Source organism: Anomalospiza imberbis, chromosome 2 (genome assembly GCF_031753505.1).
Source record: "Anomalospiza imberbis isolate Cuckoo-Finch-1a 21T00152 chromosome 2, ASM3175350v1, whole genome shotgun sequence".
Taxonomy (NCBI): Eukaryota; Metazoa; Chordata; class Aves; order Passeriformes; family Viduidae; genus Anomalospiza; species Anomalospiza imberbis.
The window spans coordinates 74,477,445-74,490,885 of NC_089682.1; the positions used below are offsets into that span (position 1 = coordinate 74,477,445).

The 13,441-nt window shown below is 47.8% G+C and overlaps 2 protein-coding genes across 3 annotated transcripts in view; one reads left to right on the plus strand and one right to left on the minus strand.

Moving 5' to 3' along the window:
• LOC137469206 (alpha-2-macroglobulin-like protein 1) overlaps positions 1-6,894 on the plus strand; it is a 24,379-nt gene extending 17,485 nt beyond the window's left edge. For both annotated transcript variants that reach the window (XM_068181735.1, XM_068181736.1), the window contains exons 27-36: positions 447-521; positions 658-829; positions 1,306-1,520; positions 1,799-2,014; positions 2,409-2,524; positions 3,175-3,265; positions 3,553-3,621; positions 4,831-4,933; positions 5,620-5,661; positions 6,717-6,894. In XM_068181735.1, coding sequence (XP_068037836.1) covers positions 447-521; positions 658-829; positions 1,306-1,520; positions 1,799-2,014; positions 2,409-2,524; positions 3,175-3,265; positions 3,553-3,621; positions 4,831-4,933; positions 5,620-5,660 — 1,098 coding nt within the window. In that variant the 3' untranslated portion in view covers position 5,661; positions 6,717-6,894. The remainder of the gene's footprint in view (positions 1-446; positions 522-657; positions 830-1,305; positions 1,521-1,798; positions 2,015-2,408; positions 2,525-3,174; positions 3,266-3,552; positions 3,622-4,830; positions 4,934-5,619; positions 5,662-6,716) is intronic.
• Positions 3,006-13,441, minus strand: part of LOC137469210 (alpha-2-macroglobulin-like protein 1) — a 26,916-nt gene continuing 16,480 nt past the window's right edge. The window contains exons 23-36 of the mRNA XM_068181739.1: positions 13,245-13,328; positions 12,112-12,288; positions 11,892-11,973; positions 10,958-11,114; positions 10,672-10,746; positions 10,134-10,296; positions 9,526-9,740; positions 9,178-9,393; positions 8,949-9,073; positions 8,555-8,645; positions 7,788-7,856; positions 7,373-7,475; positions 7,205-7,246; positions 3,006-3,351 (exon numbers count right to left, since the gene is read on the minus strand). Of these exons, the coding sequence (XP_068037840.1) occupies positions 7,206-7,246; positions 7,373-7,475; positions 7,788-7,856; positions 8,555-8,645; positions 8,949-9,073; positions 9,178-9,393; positions 9,526-9,740; positions 10,134-10,296; positions 10,672-10,746; positions 10,958-11,114; positions 11,892-11,973; positions 12,112-12,288; positions 13,245-13,328 (1,598 nt within the window). The 3' untranslated portion in view covers positions 3,006-3,351; position 7,205. The remainder of the gene's footprint in view (positions 3,352-7,204; positions 7,247-7,372; positions 7,476-7,787; positions 7,857-8,554; positions 8,646-8,948; positions 9,074-9,177; positions 9,394-9,525; positions 9,741-10,133; positions 10,297-10,671; positions 10,747-10,957; positions 11,115-11,891; positions 11,974-12,111; positions 12,289-13,244; positions 13,329-13,441) is intronic.

Sequence of the window (13,441 nt, forward strand, 5' to 3'; positions counted from 1 at the left end):
TTGCCTAGTCACTGTGGCACTTTTTCAAGTTATGAATGATGAAGGTTTGCATTTGATGTGCACTTGGGAACTGAAACAGTGCCCTGCCCTACCTCCATCTCAAGGGCTAACGCTCACCACCTTGCAGCGGGATTGTGGGAACATCACTTTCCCCTGGCATTGAAATCTGCTACTGAAAATCTTACATTTGGGAGGAGAAAGGGGAATGTGCTCAGCAGAGGGAGGGAATCAGCTACCCAGCAGAGACTGGGGAATCCTGGCAGAGAGCTGCTCTGGTAAGCAGGACCTTTAAAAGTGGATACCAGTCCTGTCAATTCCTTAGGAGAAGGAATAGGACCCAGCACTGTTGCCTATGCTGGCATTTGCTAGGGGACCAGAAGGCACTGGAAAACTTTCCCCTCTCCCTTCTCATAGCATCCCTCGTCTGTGTTTTGTGGTGTCTGCAGGGTGCAGTGGAGGAAGGCCTGGGGCTGAGCTCTGTGATCGTGATAGCTCTCATACACTCGGGGATGCCTCACTCTGTGAGTATCGGGAGCAGGAGCGGGCTGTGTGCACAGCCTCTCGCAGGCACTGCCTGGGCTCTGCCTTTGGTTTCCACCCTGCATTCCCTTCCCAAACACCCTGCCCATAACGAGAGTGCTTTCAATTGTATCCTAGGACCCGGTTGTGGGGAAAGCTTTGAAGTGTATAAGGGACCTGGTCCATGCTGATACTGGCAGTCCCAACCTCTACAGCCTGGCACTGGCTGCAAATGCCTTTGCAGTGGCAGGGGACAAGGCCCTCAGGCAGAAAATCCTCAAAAGATTGGATAAGGCTGCCATAATATCAGGTACCACAGACTCTGGGGCAGGAAGGAGGGCCACTGGCCGAACCATGTGGAAATCCTTGGGTTGAACAACCATGGGAATGGAGGGCAGGAGTAGGGGAGGACAAGTACTGCCAGAGCTTTGTGGTGAGTCCAAGGCTTGGCTATCCAAGCCTCAGTTTGCCAAGCTGTCCCAGGTGATATCCACACTGTGAGACAGATTGTCTCTATGGATTATCTCACAGTCCTGGCCTCCCAGTCACCCAAACCAGGGGAGCTTCATGGATATTGTGGAGCTCCTCCCCAGTCTGCAGGCCTAAGGTTTTGCTGAGAAAAGCAGGGTGTGGGGAGCAAATAGGGAGCTATGCATGTATATCTTGTCCAACTGTATTATGTCCAATGTATGTGTTTGTTTAGTACCTATATACAGTGCCTAAGTAGAATTCCAGGGTCATTAAATACAGCTACATACTCCCTAAATGTTCCCACTCCACCTCTAGATGACCAAATATTCTGGAGTCAACAGTCCAAACAGGAAGAAGATTCCCTGTCTTGGTATCGGGCTCCATCTGTTGATGTGGAATTGACATCTAGTATCCTCATGGCTCATCTTACAAAGTCAAGCTTGTCGTCAGATGAAATCAAAAAGGCATCCAAGATTGTGTCTTGGCTCACCAAGCAACAAAACCCATATGGCGGCTTTGCTTCAACCCAGGTAATGCCCTTGAGCCATCATCATCAGATTTGATGCTGGTTTTTTGAGAGCAGTGGGTTCTAACAGCCCATAGTAAAAAAAGAAAAATGAATAAATTAAAAAAGGATGTATGGATTTACAAGTCCTGGGAATTATGGATAATCCCAAGCTAAAAGCCAAAGGGAAAAGCTCAACCTTTATTGTGTTATAGCTGCAGTATGTGGGAGGAAAAGGCTAAGGACTGGGCACACATAGGAAGCAGGAATCCTACTTTTCCTGATGTTTTTCTTTTTCCTCAGGACACGGTTGCTGCTCTGGAAGCCCTAGCCCTCTATGCAACCAACATCTTCAGCAAGGATAGCCCTGATCTTCAGGTTTCTCTCACTTCCAAGGGGTTCAGCCAAAACTTCCGAGTAGACAAAAGCAATCGCCTCCTGCTGCAGACAGTGGAGCTGCCAGCCATTCCCCAAGATTACACCCTGCATGTGCAGGGCCATGGGTGTCTTTTCCTGCAGGTAAGCCCAGCCAGGAAGAAGAAGCTTTTTTGGTGAAAAGCCTTGAAAGTCAGAGAACATCTTACCTTGCTACTTAGCCAACCGTGAAAACAAACTGCTGTAGTAACTTGCAAGAATCTGGGCTTCAAGGCTGGTGGGGGTAGCTGTAATCCAACAGGAAGATAACATCTACTCCCCTGATGAAATCTGGATCATCTCTATCCAGCCAGAGCAGCTCCTCTCCTCCAAAAATCCACCAGGAGCAGTGCACTACTAGCAGAACCTCTGCTTCTGTCACATGGATTTCTCTTACACCAATACAAGACAGCAAACAGTAGCTGAGCCTAGCCAAGAATACTCTCCAGCAGAAAAACCCTGCTATTCTCTGCCATCCAGCTTCTTTCTGTCCTGGCAGGCCATCCTGAGGTACCACATCCCTCCACTGAGGAGCGAGGCCACCTTTGCCGTATCCGTGCAGACAGAGTGCACCGTCCCCGACGCCACCCGGTTCCCTGTCACCATTCGTGCTCGGTAGGAGACACTCAGTTGCCCCTTTCCTCCCCTGTGCTGAGAGACTTCTGGCACCACACCAGTCTCTTGCTGGCAGGGTTCCCCTTCACTGGTGGGGTCCATGTGCTGAGGTGACCCCACTGTGCTCTCCCCAGCTGGGCAAGGCACAAGGCCCCAGACAGGTGGCTCAGGCTGTAGTCCTGTCTTGTCCCATGCACCTCACCATAAATATGCCCAAGGACTTTGGGTCTCAGCCCCTTCTAGCATTAGGTCTCAAAACACTAATGATGTGAAGGTTCTGTGGGACTGCCACATACTCCTAAGTGTTCCCTCCTCTGCTCCCGGTTGACTGTCACACCACTCTCCTCTGCTGTACTCCTGCCTTGGGACAGAACTGCCAAGAGAACAGGCATAGGATGTGATAGTCCCTGCCATGCCTAAAGAAGGTAACACCAGAAGGCTTCCAAGGAACTTATTCTCCTTGGCACAATTAAAAGCGAGATCAAGTGAAGCACAAAGATTTATTACAGTGCAGAAAGAGGTATGCTTACAGGAGAAACACTGGAAAGAAAGGCACATTCCTCCACCTGAGTACGAAAGCTGGGCTGGAGTATCTGGAGATCATGGCTCAGAAAGTAACATTAGTGCTGTCCCCTGGGTTCCTGCTGCAGCTACACAGGGAACCGTGTGTCTACCAACATGGTCCTGATCCAAGTGGAGCTGCTGTCTGGATACAGCCCCGTGGCAGGTTCACTGGAAGAGGTGAGACCATGAATTTGTGTCCAGCTGGGATGGGAACAGTGATGGATGTCCATCATGCAGGACTGTATGCTGAAATGTGATCATTCCTGTGGGCAGAGAAATAGGGTTATTTTCTTCCTAAGCAATCCTTATACTCAAAGTCTCTTCCAAGCTGCACCTTGCCTTTCCATACATCAACAGCTTCCCTGGCCATGTAAATATTTGCCAATCCTCTCACAAGGACAAAATATCCCTGAATATTTCTGCTTTTTCTTAAAGCATTACTGATATTTTCCCCCTATTTTCAGCTAAAGAAAATGCCTTTAGTGAAGAAAGTTGAAAGCAAAGCTGACCAAGTCGTTCTCTACCTGGAGGAAGTGAGTGTAATTTGGGCATCATTAAAGGGGCTATGGACTGACAGCTTTTATTATTGTTTACTGGTTTCATTACTATTTTAACTATCCAGAGCTGTTGTTCCTGCATACCAGCCACATTTGCTCATCTGGAGAAGTGTCAATTGGCAGTTGTTCATCTGTAGAGCCACTTACAGGGCTACTTAACTTGAGTGAAACAAGTCAAATTCTCATTTTAAGCCTATCTGTTGGCACTGTTCAGAGACTATTGAAAGTCCATGTATATGGTGCCTGAGTAGGATTGGGGAATAGTAATAAGATCCATCTAGCAAATCCAAGCAAGCCTGAAATCTTGGAAAGCTCTTAACCAACCTGAATGCAGCAGAGAGCATGCAAGATTGCTCATGGATTTTGCCAAGATAATTTTAAACCAAACCAGAAGGTTGTGTGAACAGAAGTGTTCACTCCACAGCCTCATGAATGAACAGATTAACAACCACTCCAGCCTTTTTCTAGCTCCATGAATACCTAAATAGCACCAGAAATGAGACCTGGCATGTATTTAAAACTCCAGAATTTCTAAGGAGCATTTCTGTGATTCTTCATCCTCAGTTTCTGTCAGTAGGCTGAGCTAAGCTGGCCCCATAGGAAGTGGGTTAGTGTCACATGGATGCATTAGGCTTGCAGAGCTGCTGCTTTCATTATATCTACAGCACAGAGCAGTAAATACAGAGAAATATTTCAGCTCAAGCTGCCAGGTAACACAAGGTTCACCGCAATCAACAGCAGGTCATGTAACCACTACCCTACAGCAGATGTTCATCCACAGCCTGTATTTGTCTGCTTAAGGATGAGGGTTATGTGAGACTGGAGAATAAGAGCTGATGTCACTGTGAATAAGAAAGTAGCCACTGAGGCTAGGTGCATGAAGGAGCTCAGAGTAGAGCTGGATGGGAAGGTGGGATTGGTGGGGAACACTAGCACGCCATTTAGGCAGTGCACACTGACTCCGTAGGTTTTTGATGTTCCTCATGAGCTGAGTTAAATTTGGTGACCAAAAAGGGGAGGTAGAATGGGAAGTAAAAGATATTTCTGAGATGGACTAGAAAGCAGAACAGATGTGTTACAGTGCTGAGGTCTCTACAGAGCCTGAGTGCAAGTAGGTGAAAGGGGTCATTTTACAGGACTTTTTTGTCCTTTTCTGTTTTTAATCCTTGCATTTCTTGGTCTTAGCTGACTAGACAGCCTCAAACCTACACTTTCCTGGTGAAGCAGGACATGCAAGTGAAGGATCATAAACCAGCCAATATCAAGATCTATGATTACTATATGCCAGGTGAGCTCAGATGCTGCAAAAACTACCCAAATGTACTTCTGGAAAGAAAATTTCTGAATTTTCTCGAGTCTAAGACAATACCATCTCTGACATGGTTATCTGACTATCCCTTAGAAGCTGTCTAGGCATGAACTTAACCTGTTGGTTTTCAGAATGGTATTTCCTTCTCCCTCTGGCTCCAGAACTCCAGGCTGGCGTGTAGAATCACTGAGGGTCTGGCTGTCCCAACAAGAGTGGAGCAATGAGCTGCGCTTTTGAGCACTTATTTTGTCGGAGACAGAAAAGGCAGAAGGACCATAGTGGGGGGATGACTCAGAAGAGTAAGGGCCCCCTTAGAAGAATAAAACCAAAACCAACTTGTCCTCTGTGCTGTGGGGTTCCTAGTGGGAAGAAAAGCTAGAAATGTGTCAGGCATTGCTGCTCCTTCAGAAAGTGAAGCCTTCATAACTGCATAGCATTCATAACTGTGATGGACCTCTTTGGGACTTGCAGCCTCATGCCTTGGGTGAATCCTGACCAGCTGCAGAGTCATGGGCACACACCAGTGGTTTCATGTGTCACATAGAGGGGAGCTGTAGCCTGTAAACTGAGGGAACACCTCTCCCAGGAACAGTGGCACAATGCTGGATTGCTTTCGTGGGTTTTTGACAATATGCCTCACCAGCACTTTCTTTCTTGTCTTCCAGAAGAAACTGCAGTGATGAGCTACAGTGTCCCGTGCAAGTGAGGTGAGGGCCCAACACCTCTTTTGTTATCACAGGCACAGTCCTGAAGAATATGGAAAGGTAGGGAGATGCAGGCAAAGGCCCTTGGTCAAGAAACTTGCCAGACTGCAGGTCCAGGGTAGAAAGCAATTTGCAATGCCAAGTAAGGATGAGTTCTTGTATCCCAGTGGTTAAACTGAGGGGAAAAGAACTGAAGTAGAAGATTTGATGTGGCAAGATCATGACAAAGTTGGAGATATGTTTTAGAAAACAAGAACTGCATGTACCAAGTACTATCACCAGTCCTGGCCCTTTGCATCAAATACACTTTATTCAAGTCACCACAGTTCCCTTTCCTGGCACTTTCCCTGTAGTTTTGCATCCCTCCAGCCCTGTGCACACAACATGCCATGCTCACCTTTACTGCAGGGCCTGGCCACATTTCAGTGCCAAGCCTTTCTCCATCTCAGCCTGCCTTCTGATCCACACTAGGGAATGGACACCTGCCCATCCTCTTTCCATGCTGAGCAAAGACAAAGCTTAAGCTTGACCAATGCCTGCCCCTACTCTAAACTTTCCTTGCACCTGTGTGCTTTCCTGCCCACAGCCCACAAGACTGGGAAAGCCACTTGCTCCATGAATCACCTGAGGCAGGCACACAGCCCTGTCCTGGGATGTTTGCCACAAGCTCCACACCCTTACCAGAGATTCTGACATAAGCTTTGTATAGATAAAATGAGAGAGAATCTTAGGTCATAAAACATCCTGAGTTGGAAGAGACCCACAAGGATCATGGAGTCCAGTTCCTGTCCCTGCACAGGACAGCCCCAAGAGTCACACCATGTGCCTCACAGCATTGGCCAAATGCTTCTTGAACTCTGTCAGTTTTGGTGCTGTGACCACTTCCCAGGGAAACCTGTTCCAGTGCCCAACTACCCTCTGGGTGATAAGAACTCTGTCCTTCTTGGCCTGACAGTACCATTTGTCACAAGGTACAGAAAACACTCCTACATTCCCAGTGGTTAGTTTTAATACTTCAGGAACTTTTTTTTTTTAATTGTCTTTTATTGTCTTCACAGGAACAGGGATAGATCCCTCCTCTGCAGTCTCTGCCCATCAGTCCTTTGTCACCCCTGCCAACTGTCACCACATGGAGATACGAAGAAAAGAGAAAATGCTTGGAATTTCCTGCTGAGCAGTTAGTTTCTGGAAGGCTCAGACTGTGTGTGGCGTCTTATTAAAAGTAGAAGACTAGAACTGTCTGACTGAATGATTATTCAGGTTTACTGTTTTTTTCCCAAACCAGGAAAATTGCATTTAAGAGCAGCTGGGAAAATAAATTCTCTACCTCTGCTTATGTACAAAACCCTGCCCCTCCAGGTGCAGACGTGCACAGGAGGAGATGGAGCATTAAAAAACCTGATCCACAGACCTAGAAACAGATACTTCCTGTTTCTAGCTGGGTACATGTTCCCCACTGCTTACCATTCCCCTTCCTGCTTATATTCCATGTTTTCCACCCAACACCCACCATTTCTTGATGCCACTGTTGGAATTTGCTTCCTACCTCAACTACAGACAGCATTGTATTCAGCCAAGGCTTGCTCCTCTGCAAAAGGAAATGAGGAAGGTTATGACACATGGATGCACACAGAGAAGACTGCATGTCTCTTCCCAGCCAGAGAATCAGGAACCCAGCTCCCCACCCACGAACAGCAGGAAATCTGCAACCCACCTGGCTGGTAGTAATCATAGATTTTGATGCCAGCTGGTTTCAGGTTCTTCACCTGAATTACTTGCTCCAGTTGCAGAATGAAAGTCTGAGATTCATCATTGAGCTAGTGGAGATGGAAGGAAATTAGCAAGGAAGGGGAGAAAAAGTCACAGCATCTTCATCTTCCCTGATTTGAATGTTTTCCTGCACTATATTTCTCTAATCCATTAGAGATTCTGGACTTTAAAATGGAGTACTGTGTGAGGAATAGCATTATTCTAATCCAATGACAATGAAATTGGGCAAACTTCCTCAACCTTCAATTCTACCAGTGCTCTTTTCTTACCTAGACCAGCCTCGGGCTTCTCACACAGCTCCCGGTCCTCTGATCTTTTGCTCTCACTGTGCCACACCAAATAATTTTGTTCTCACTTACCTTCTCCAGATAAATGTAGACCACATTAGCTTTCACTTCTATTTTCTTAACAATGGTTCTGTTCTCCAGCTAGGATAGGAAACAATAATAGAATGAAATGTGTGAGCATTTTCCTTAGGGATTCCTGACCTGAGAGAGCCAGTGTTTTGGTGAGGGGAAGGTATAGAGCTGGACTCTCTGTGGAACTGTGCATTTCTCAGTGGTTATATCTTTGCTAGTCCCTCTTGGATAATCCTTGTGAGCATCTCATGTATGAAACACACTGACCCTGCTCAGGGCAGAGGAATCTCCCCCTCTGGGGACCAAAGGCTGTGTGGGTAGTACATGTGACTGCTATGTTGGTCAGCATATAGGTGCAGGCACCAGTAGAGATTCTTACTTCACCTCACTGAATATTCAAGTGCTTTTAAAGACCTGCATGGGGGCTGTGATTTAAATTTATGATTTAATTGGAAAACAAAAGAATATTTTTAGCTAGAGCTAGAGTATCTCTGAGAAATCCTGTCTTAGACTTTCTGACAAACAAATCCTGGTATCAGCACAGCCAGCAGTACACTTTGTTCCTGGCCCCAGTCCAAACACTGTCAGTGGGGGAAGCTGAACCACCTCTGATCTCCCTTGTGGGGGCTGTAAGAAAACAAGAAGTTTTGGTGCAATTGCAACAGCAAAGGTCTCCTGCAAATTTAGCTATCAACCTGGCCTGAAATGAACAATTCTCAACAGGATCCATTTACAACAGCTGGGTTTTCTTCTTCCAAAATTCTTACCAACATTCTGGATTTGGAAGTCATGATGAATCCAGACAGCAGGGAGACCTCTATGATCACCATGTTGGATGTGACTCTGCTCCCAATGTAGCTGGAGAAGAAAAAACAGACTGAGGATCTGACTCTGTGAGGACAGTGCCCTCCCAGCCCCTCTTCCCTCCACCACCACACCCTTAGCCAGGTATCCCATTTGGGACTGGGGACATGGCAGCCACTTCTCCCTCTCACAGGAGTTAGCCAGCACCTTCCCCCTCCAAGCCTTCCACCTGTCCAATTCACCCTCTGTCCTGTTCGCCCCACGGGCTGGGTGTCTCCCAGAGCCCTGAGACCTTCCTGGCTGCTGTTCCCAAGCTCACTCCATCTTGCTGGAGGAGGAAGCAGCCCTTGGAGTCACCTGGTGAGGATGCGGACGGTGAGGATGTGCGGGTTCACCTGGCTGCAGTTGTTCAGCTCTGTGCTGACACGCAGCGTGAAGATCACAGGAGTCCGTGGGGAAATCTCGTGGTACCTCAGCACTGTCTGCAGGATAAGGGCCAGGAGCAGAAAACACAGGCCAGGCATGATCTCATGCAGGAGAAAAGAGGCAGAGTCCTCCTCCCTCCATGCTCATCCCACCTCCTCACCTGAGTGAAGACACAGCTGCTGCCGTGGGCCTGCACCAAGAACTGCCCTGGGATCTCCACCAGTGCTGCCTGCTGCACCAGCAGCCGCTTCTGGCGGCTCACCTGGAATGCCTTCCCGAAGGCCCTCTGGGACCTCACCCTCACCACTGCTTGGCCTGATGTGCTGAACGTCCTCGCTGCATATTTCGCTAAGGCTTGCAAGGCAACAGCTGTGTCCTAGAGAGGGAGAGACAGTCACTCCTCTGACAGCATCAGCCATAATGGAACTGGCTCGGAACCTGAAGACCTCAAGAGGACTTGTGCTGCCAACCTAGGGTACAAAAGGATCCATGGGGAGCTGCTGGTTACCTGGGTGGAGGCAAAACCCCCGTAGGCATTTTGCTGCCGCATCAGCCAGGCCACAATGCCAGCTGCAGTTGTCATGTCACCGGCGTGCACCCGTGGCTTGGAGAGGTACGCCAGGAGCACATAGGCTGTCAGCTCTATATCCACTGACTGAGTGCCAGGCCAGAAGTCGTTGGAAGCTGGAGAGCTTGGCTTGGGGCTCCAGTGGATTTGTCCTCCTGCAGAAGGAAAAGGATTATGAAGGCTATTTAGGCAGGACATAATTTGGGTTTCAGAGGAAACAAACCCCATAGTGCTTTCAGGGCTCCTTCAGTACATTCCCTATACTCGGGCCAGGATTGCTTTCTTGAATTTATTCTCCAAGGCTTCACCTTGTTTTAGTTTACAGACTCCTATCTCTTCCCTCAAAGGGACCTTGAAATCCCCCAGTCTGAGGAAACTATTTCTAAGTCACTCTCGCGGTTTATCAAATACGTTATTGTATTTTCAGTCACACAATGCAGTTACTGCATAAATACAAGGAGTATCTTATATATAAATGTATTATATAAAAATACATATATAGTTTTCGACTGCTGTAGCTCAGCGTACATTACTCCAGCAGGCAGCACCTGATTTGATGGCCTGTTCCTCCAGTTTGTACAGCAGCTCCTGGGTTGTCTCATAATCCCCAGCCAGGGCAAAGGCATAGGCCAGCAAGGCTTCTGTGTAGATGTTGGTGATGTTGTGAACCACCTTCTGCAGGCAGCGGAGAGTAGTCTGCATCAGCTTGCCCTGTGTTGGGAGGAGACACGTGCCAAACTCTGACAGGGGTGAAATAGGGGCTGGGGAACTCATTCCAGGGAGCCACACTATGGTTTCCCAATGTAGTTCCAATGAAACCCGTTAAATTAGAGACTGTCTTCAGAAAACAGGCAGTGCAGCCCCAGTGTGCACTGGGAGCCATTGCCATAAATACTACTGCATCAGGCCAGTTTCACAACACTGGCTCTTTTGAGGAATGACTTCATCATTTGACCAAACATTGACTCATTCCCAGAAGTTCCCTCCCAGTTCATGGCCTGGAGAACACCAGAATCACAAGCTGGCATACCCCCATGGTGGTGACCAGGAGAGCAGAGGGAGCAGGAGTGAGCTGAGCGTGCTCACCTGCAGTGGCAGACCCATCTCCAGCAGTGCTGCAGCGACATAGGCCCCCAGAGAGACATCATCATCCATGCTGCCCTGTGAGGGAAACACATTTTTCACTCTTACGGGGTGTTAGGAGGGCCCACTCCTCAGAAGGAAAAGCATTCCTCTCATGTTTTCCCTCTCTTTAGGGCTTGCACAGGTTACAGAATGACTTTCTAGGATCCTTTGGGATCCTACCATCTTCTGCTGTCAAAAATCTCTCCAGTCATTCCCTAGCAGTGCTACCTGCCTGGCCCACCATTACCTTTAGGGAGGAGTGAAAAAAGTTCCCCTTGGTGGCAAAGCAGCCACTGGGGAGCTGGTTTTGCTCTAGCCAGCGTAGAGCGTCCTGGATGTTCTTGTCATCTACGTAGATGTATTTTCTGGCTTGGCCAAAATTCTTGAGTACAAAAGCTGTCAACCTAGGAAGAGGATGAGTTGTAAGAAAAAGAGGCAAACAAAAAAAAAAAAAAAAGGCAAAGAGACAGTCAGAGGTCCTCCTGGTGCTTGTCCCTGAACTAGTGACATAATGGGGGTGCATAAAAGAGTATTTTTCATAAGGAAAATCAATCTAAAAGTGGAAATGGTCCACAGGACCCATCCCAGTGGCTTCTCTCCCTGCCTCTGTCTCCACAGATATACTACTTACATACTACTTAGTGCTTTATCCAGTAATTTCACAGGTGAAAACCCTCCTACTTCTACTTTTACCTGTTCCACTTTATCTCCCCCGAATTACTAGAGACAATCTGGAATTCCCCAGTTTCTTCCTCCCTTCCTTTCGCCATTCATCATAGCCAAGCACCATAGGTGCATGCTGTGCCAAGACAGCTCCTCTCCACTCACTGAAGAGAGGATTTTTCATTGCTCTCACCTGACTTTTTTCCAGACATGTGTACCCCTCTTGGCTCCCAGGTCACCACTAGCATGACCTGATGTCGTCTGTGGGCCAACAGCAGGGGCACAGAGACAAAAAAAAAGACCTTTCATTCCCTGGGACCACATCTTTGCTGTTCCACTTTCCCAGAAACTCTGCTGCCCTGCCTGACTGCTTTTCCAAGTTTTCCAAGTCTGCTCGGACTCTCCCTGGCAGAGAGTTCCTTCTGTGTCCATCCCAAAGATGTCAGCTTTCTCAAATACATTATGTGCTCTGATCCAGACAGGAAAAATTAGAAGTGAGGGATGTTTGCAGTGCTTACCAAGTGTTTCCTTCTCCATCCTTCTGCCCAAAGAAGCTGTAGGAGCCATCTGTGTGCTTGTAAAGAAGTTGTGTCTGATACCCTGGGTAGGTGGGAACAGTGATTAATATGGCACAGTAACGCAGAGGGGACAGTGCTGACAGAGTGGGTGCAAGGGCAAGAGTTACTGGTATGTTGGACACGGGAAGGCAGAGGGGCAAGGTGGGTCTGTTGTACTCACCATTGCGCAGGAATCGTGTTGCCCTGTCCTTGATCTCAGGGCTCAGCTGCCTCGTCTTCTCCAGGTACTGCAGCACATAGACAACGGGGGCAAACAGCACCATGTTCTGCTCCCCACAGCCATGGGGCAGCTGCACCAGGTGGTCCAGGTTCTGCAGTGCTATCCCCATGAGGTCACCTATCCAAGGGTGTAAAAAGCAAAGAAAGTGTAAATATTATTTGAGATGCCTTTTCAGCCAGGCAGGGGATAACAGTGCTTTATCTCAGCAGGGGGAAAGCACTGGAGAAAGGAGGAAAGAGGAGTAAACAATTGAGTGCAAGATGGAGAGTGGTGACTGTTTTGCCTCTTTCCAGCTTGGCATCATTACAACTCTATGGAGTCCCTGGAAATAAGTTCCCTTATCAGCTTTTGCATTCTGAAGAGCTCCAACTATAACAAATACTGTTTGTAAAAGGCTGTCAGCAGAGCTGCATCTGCTCAGTCTGTGTCATATAGACAAGCAAATATAACAGCACTCAGGGAAAGTTTGAAATGCCAGGTCTTTAGCCAGGCCTGTTCTACCTGGCCATATGTCAAGCATCAAAATGTGAGGAAACCAGCAAGGGTGCTAGTCAGATGGTGTGAAGGTGTCCATAAGTCCTCCAGCCAGTCAGAAAAGCCTTGTGTTTTTTCCTCTGTCGGGTTCTGTTACACAGTATTCATGGCTACTTATGCCAGGCCTGGCTTCATACCAGTCTGGCCTGCAAAACAAATAGATGTATTTAATGGTAGGTATGGCCAGTCCCAGTACCCTCTCCAAAGTGGTTCTTTGCAACTTTGTAATGCTGAGAAAGAGTTCTTCTCTCCAGGAGCTTCTGCTGTAGCATGGTTTTGAGCTTTACTGTTTACACAGAAATAGCCAAGGTCCAAAGTCTCTGCTCCAAGGTCCTAGCTAGAAAAAGAAGAATTATTCTCCTGTGCAGATTACTCTTCCCATAAAAGCCAAAAATCTGAAAGCCTGGTGTTTGCAGGGAATAGAAACACAGCATGCTCTCTTTTGGGCAGTTTCATGTCAAGTGGATCCTCTGACACCAAGTTAAGGCTTGCTCTGATGCAGACCAGCAGTCTGTGAGCCCACAAGAGAATTCACTTACCTGTGATAGAAATGGAAGCCCTGGCAGATGCCTTTACTACATTGTCAGGGAGACGAAGGGACACGGGTTCCTCAGCCACGTTTCCTGATAACAGTAGGATAAAAGGTGCAGCATGAAAAACCAAGCCAAAAGCCTCTAACTGGAGAGACAAGACTGACCCAGGTAAGTGGGACACTGCCTCCATCCCTCACACCGAC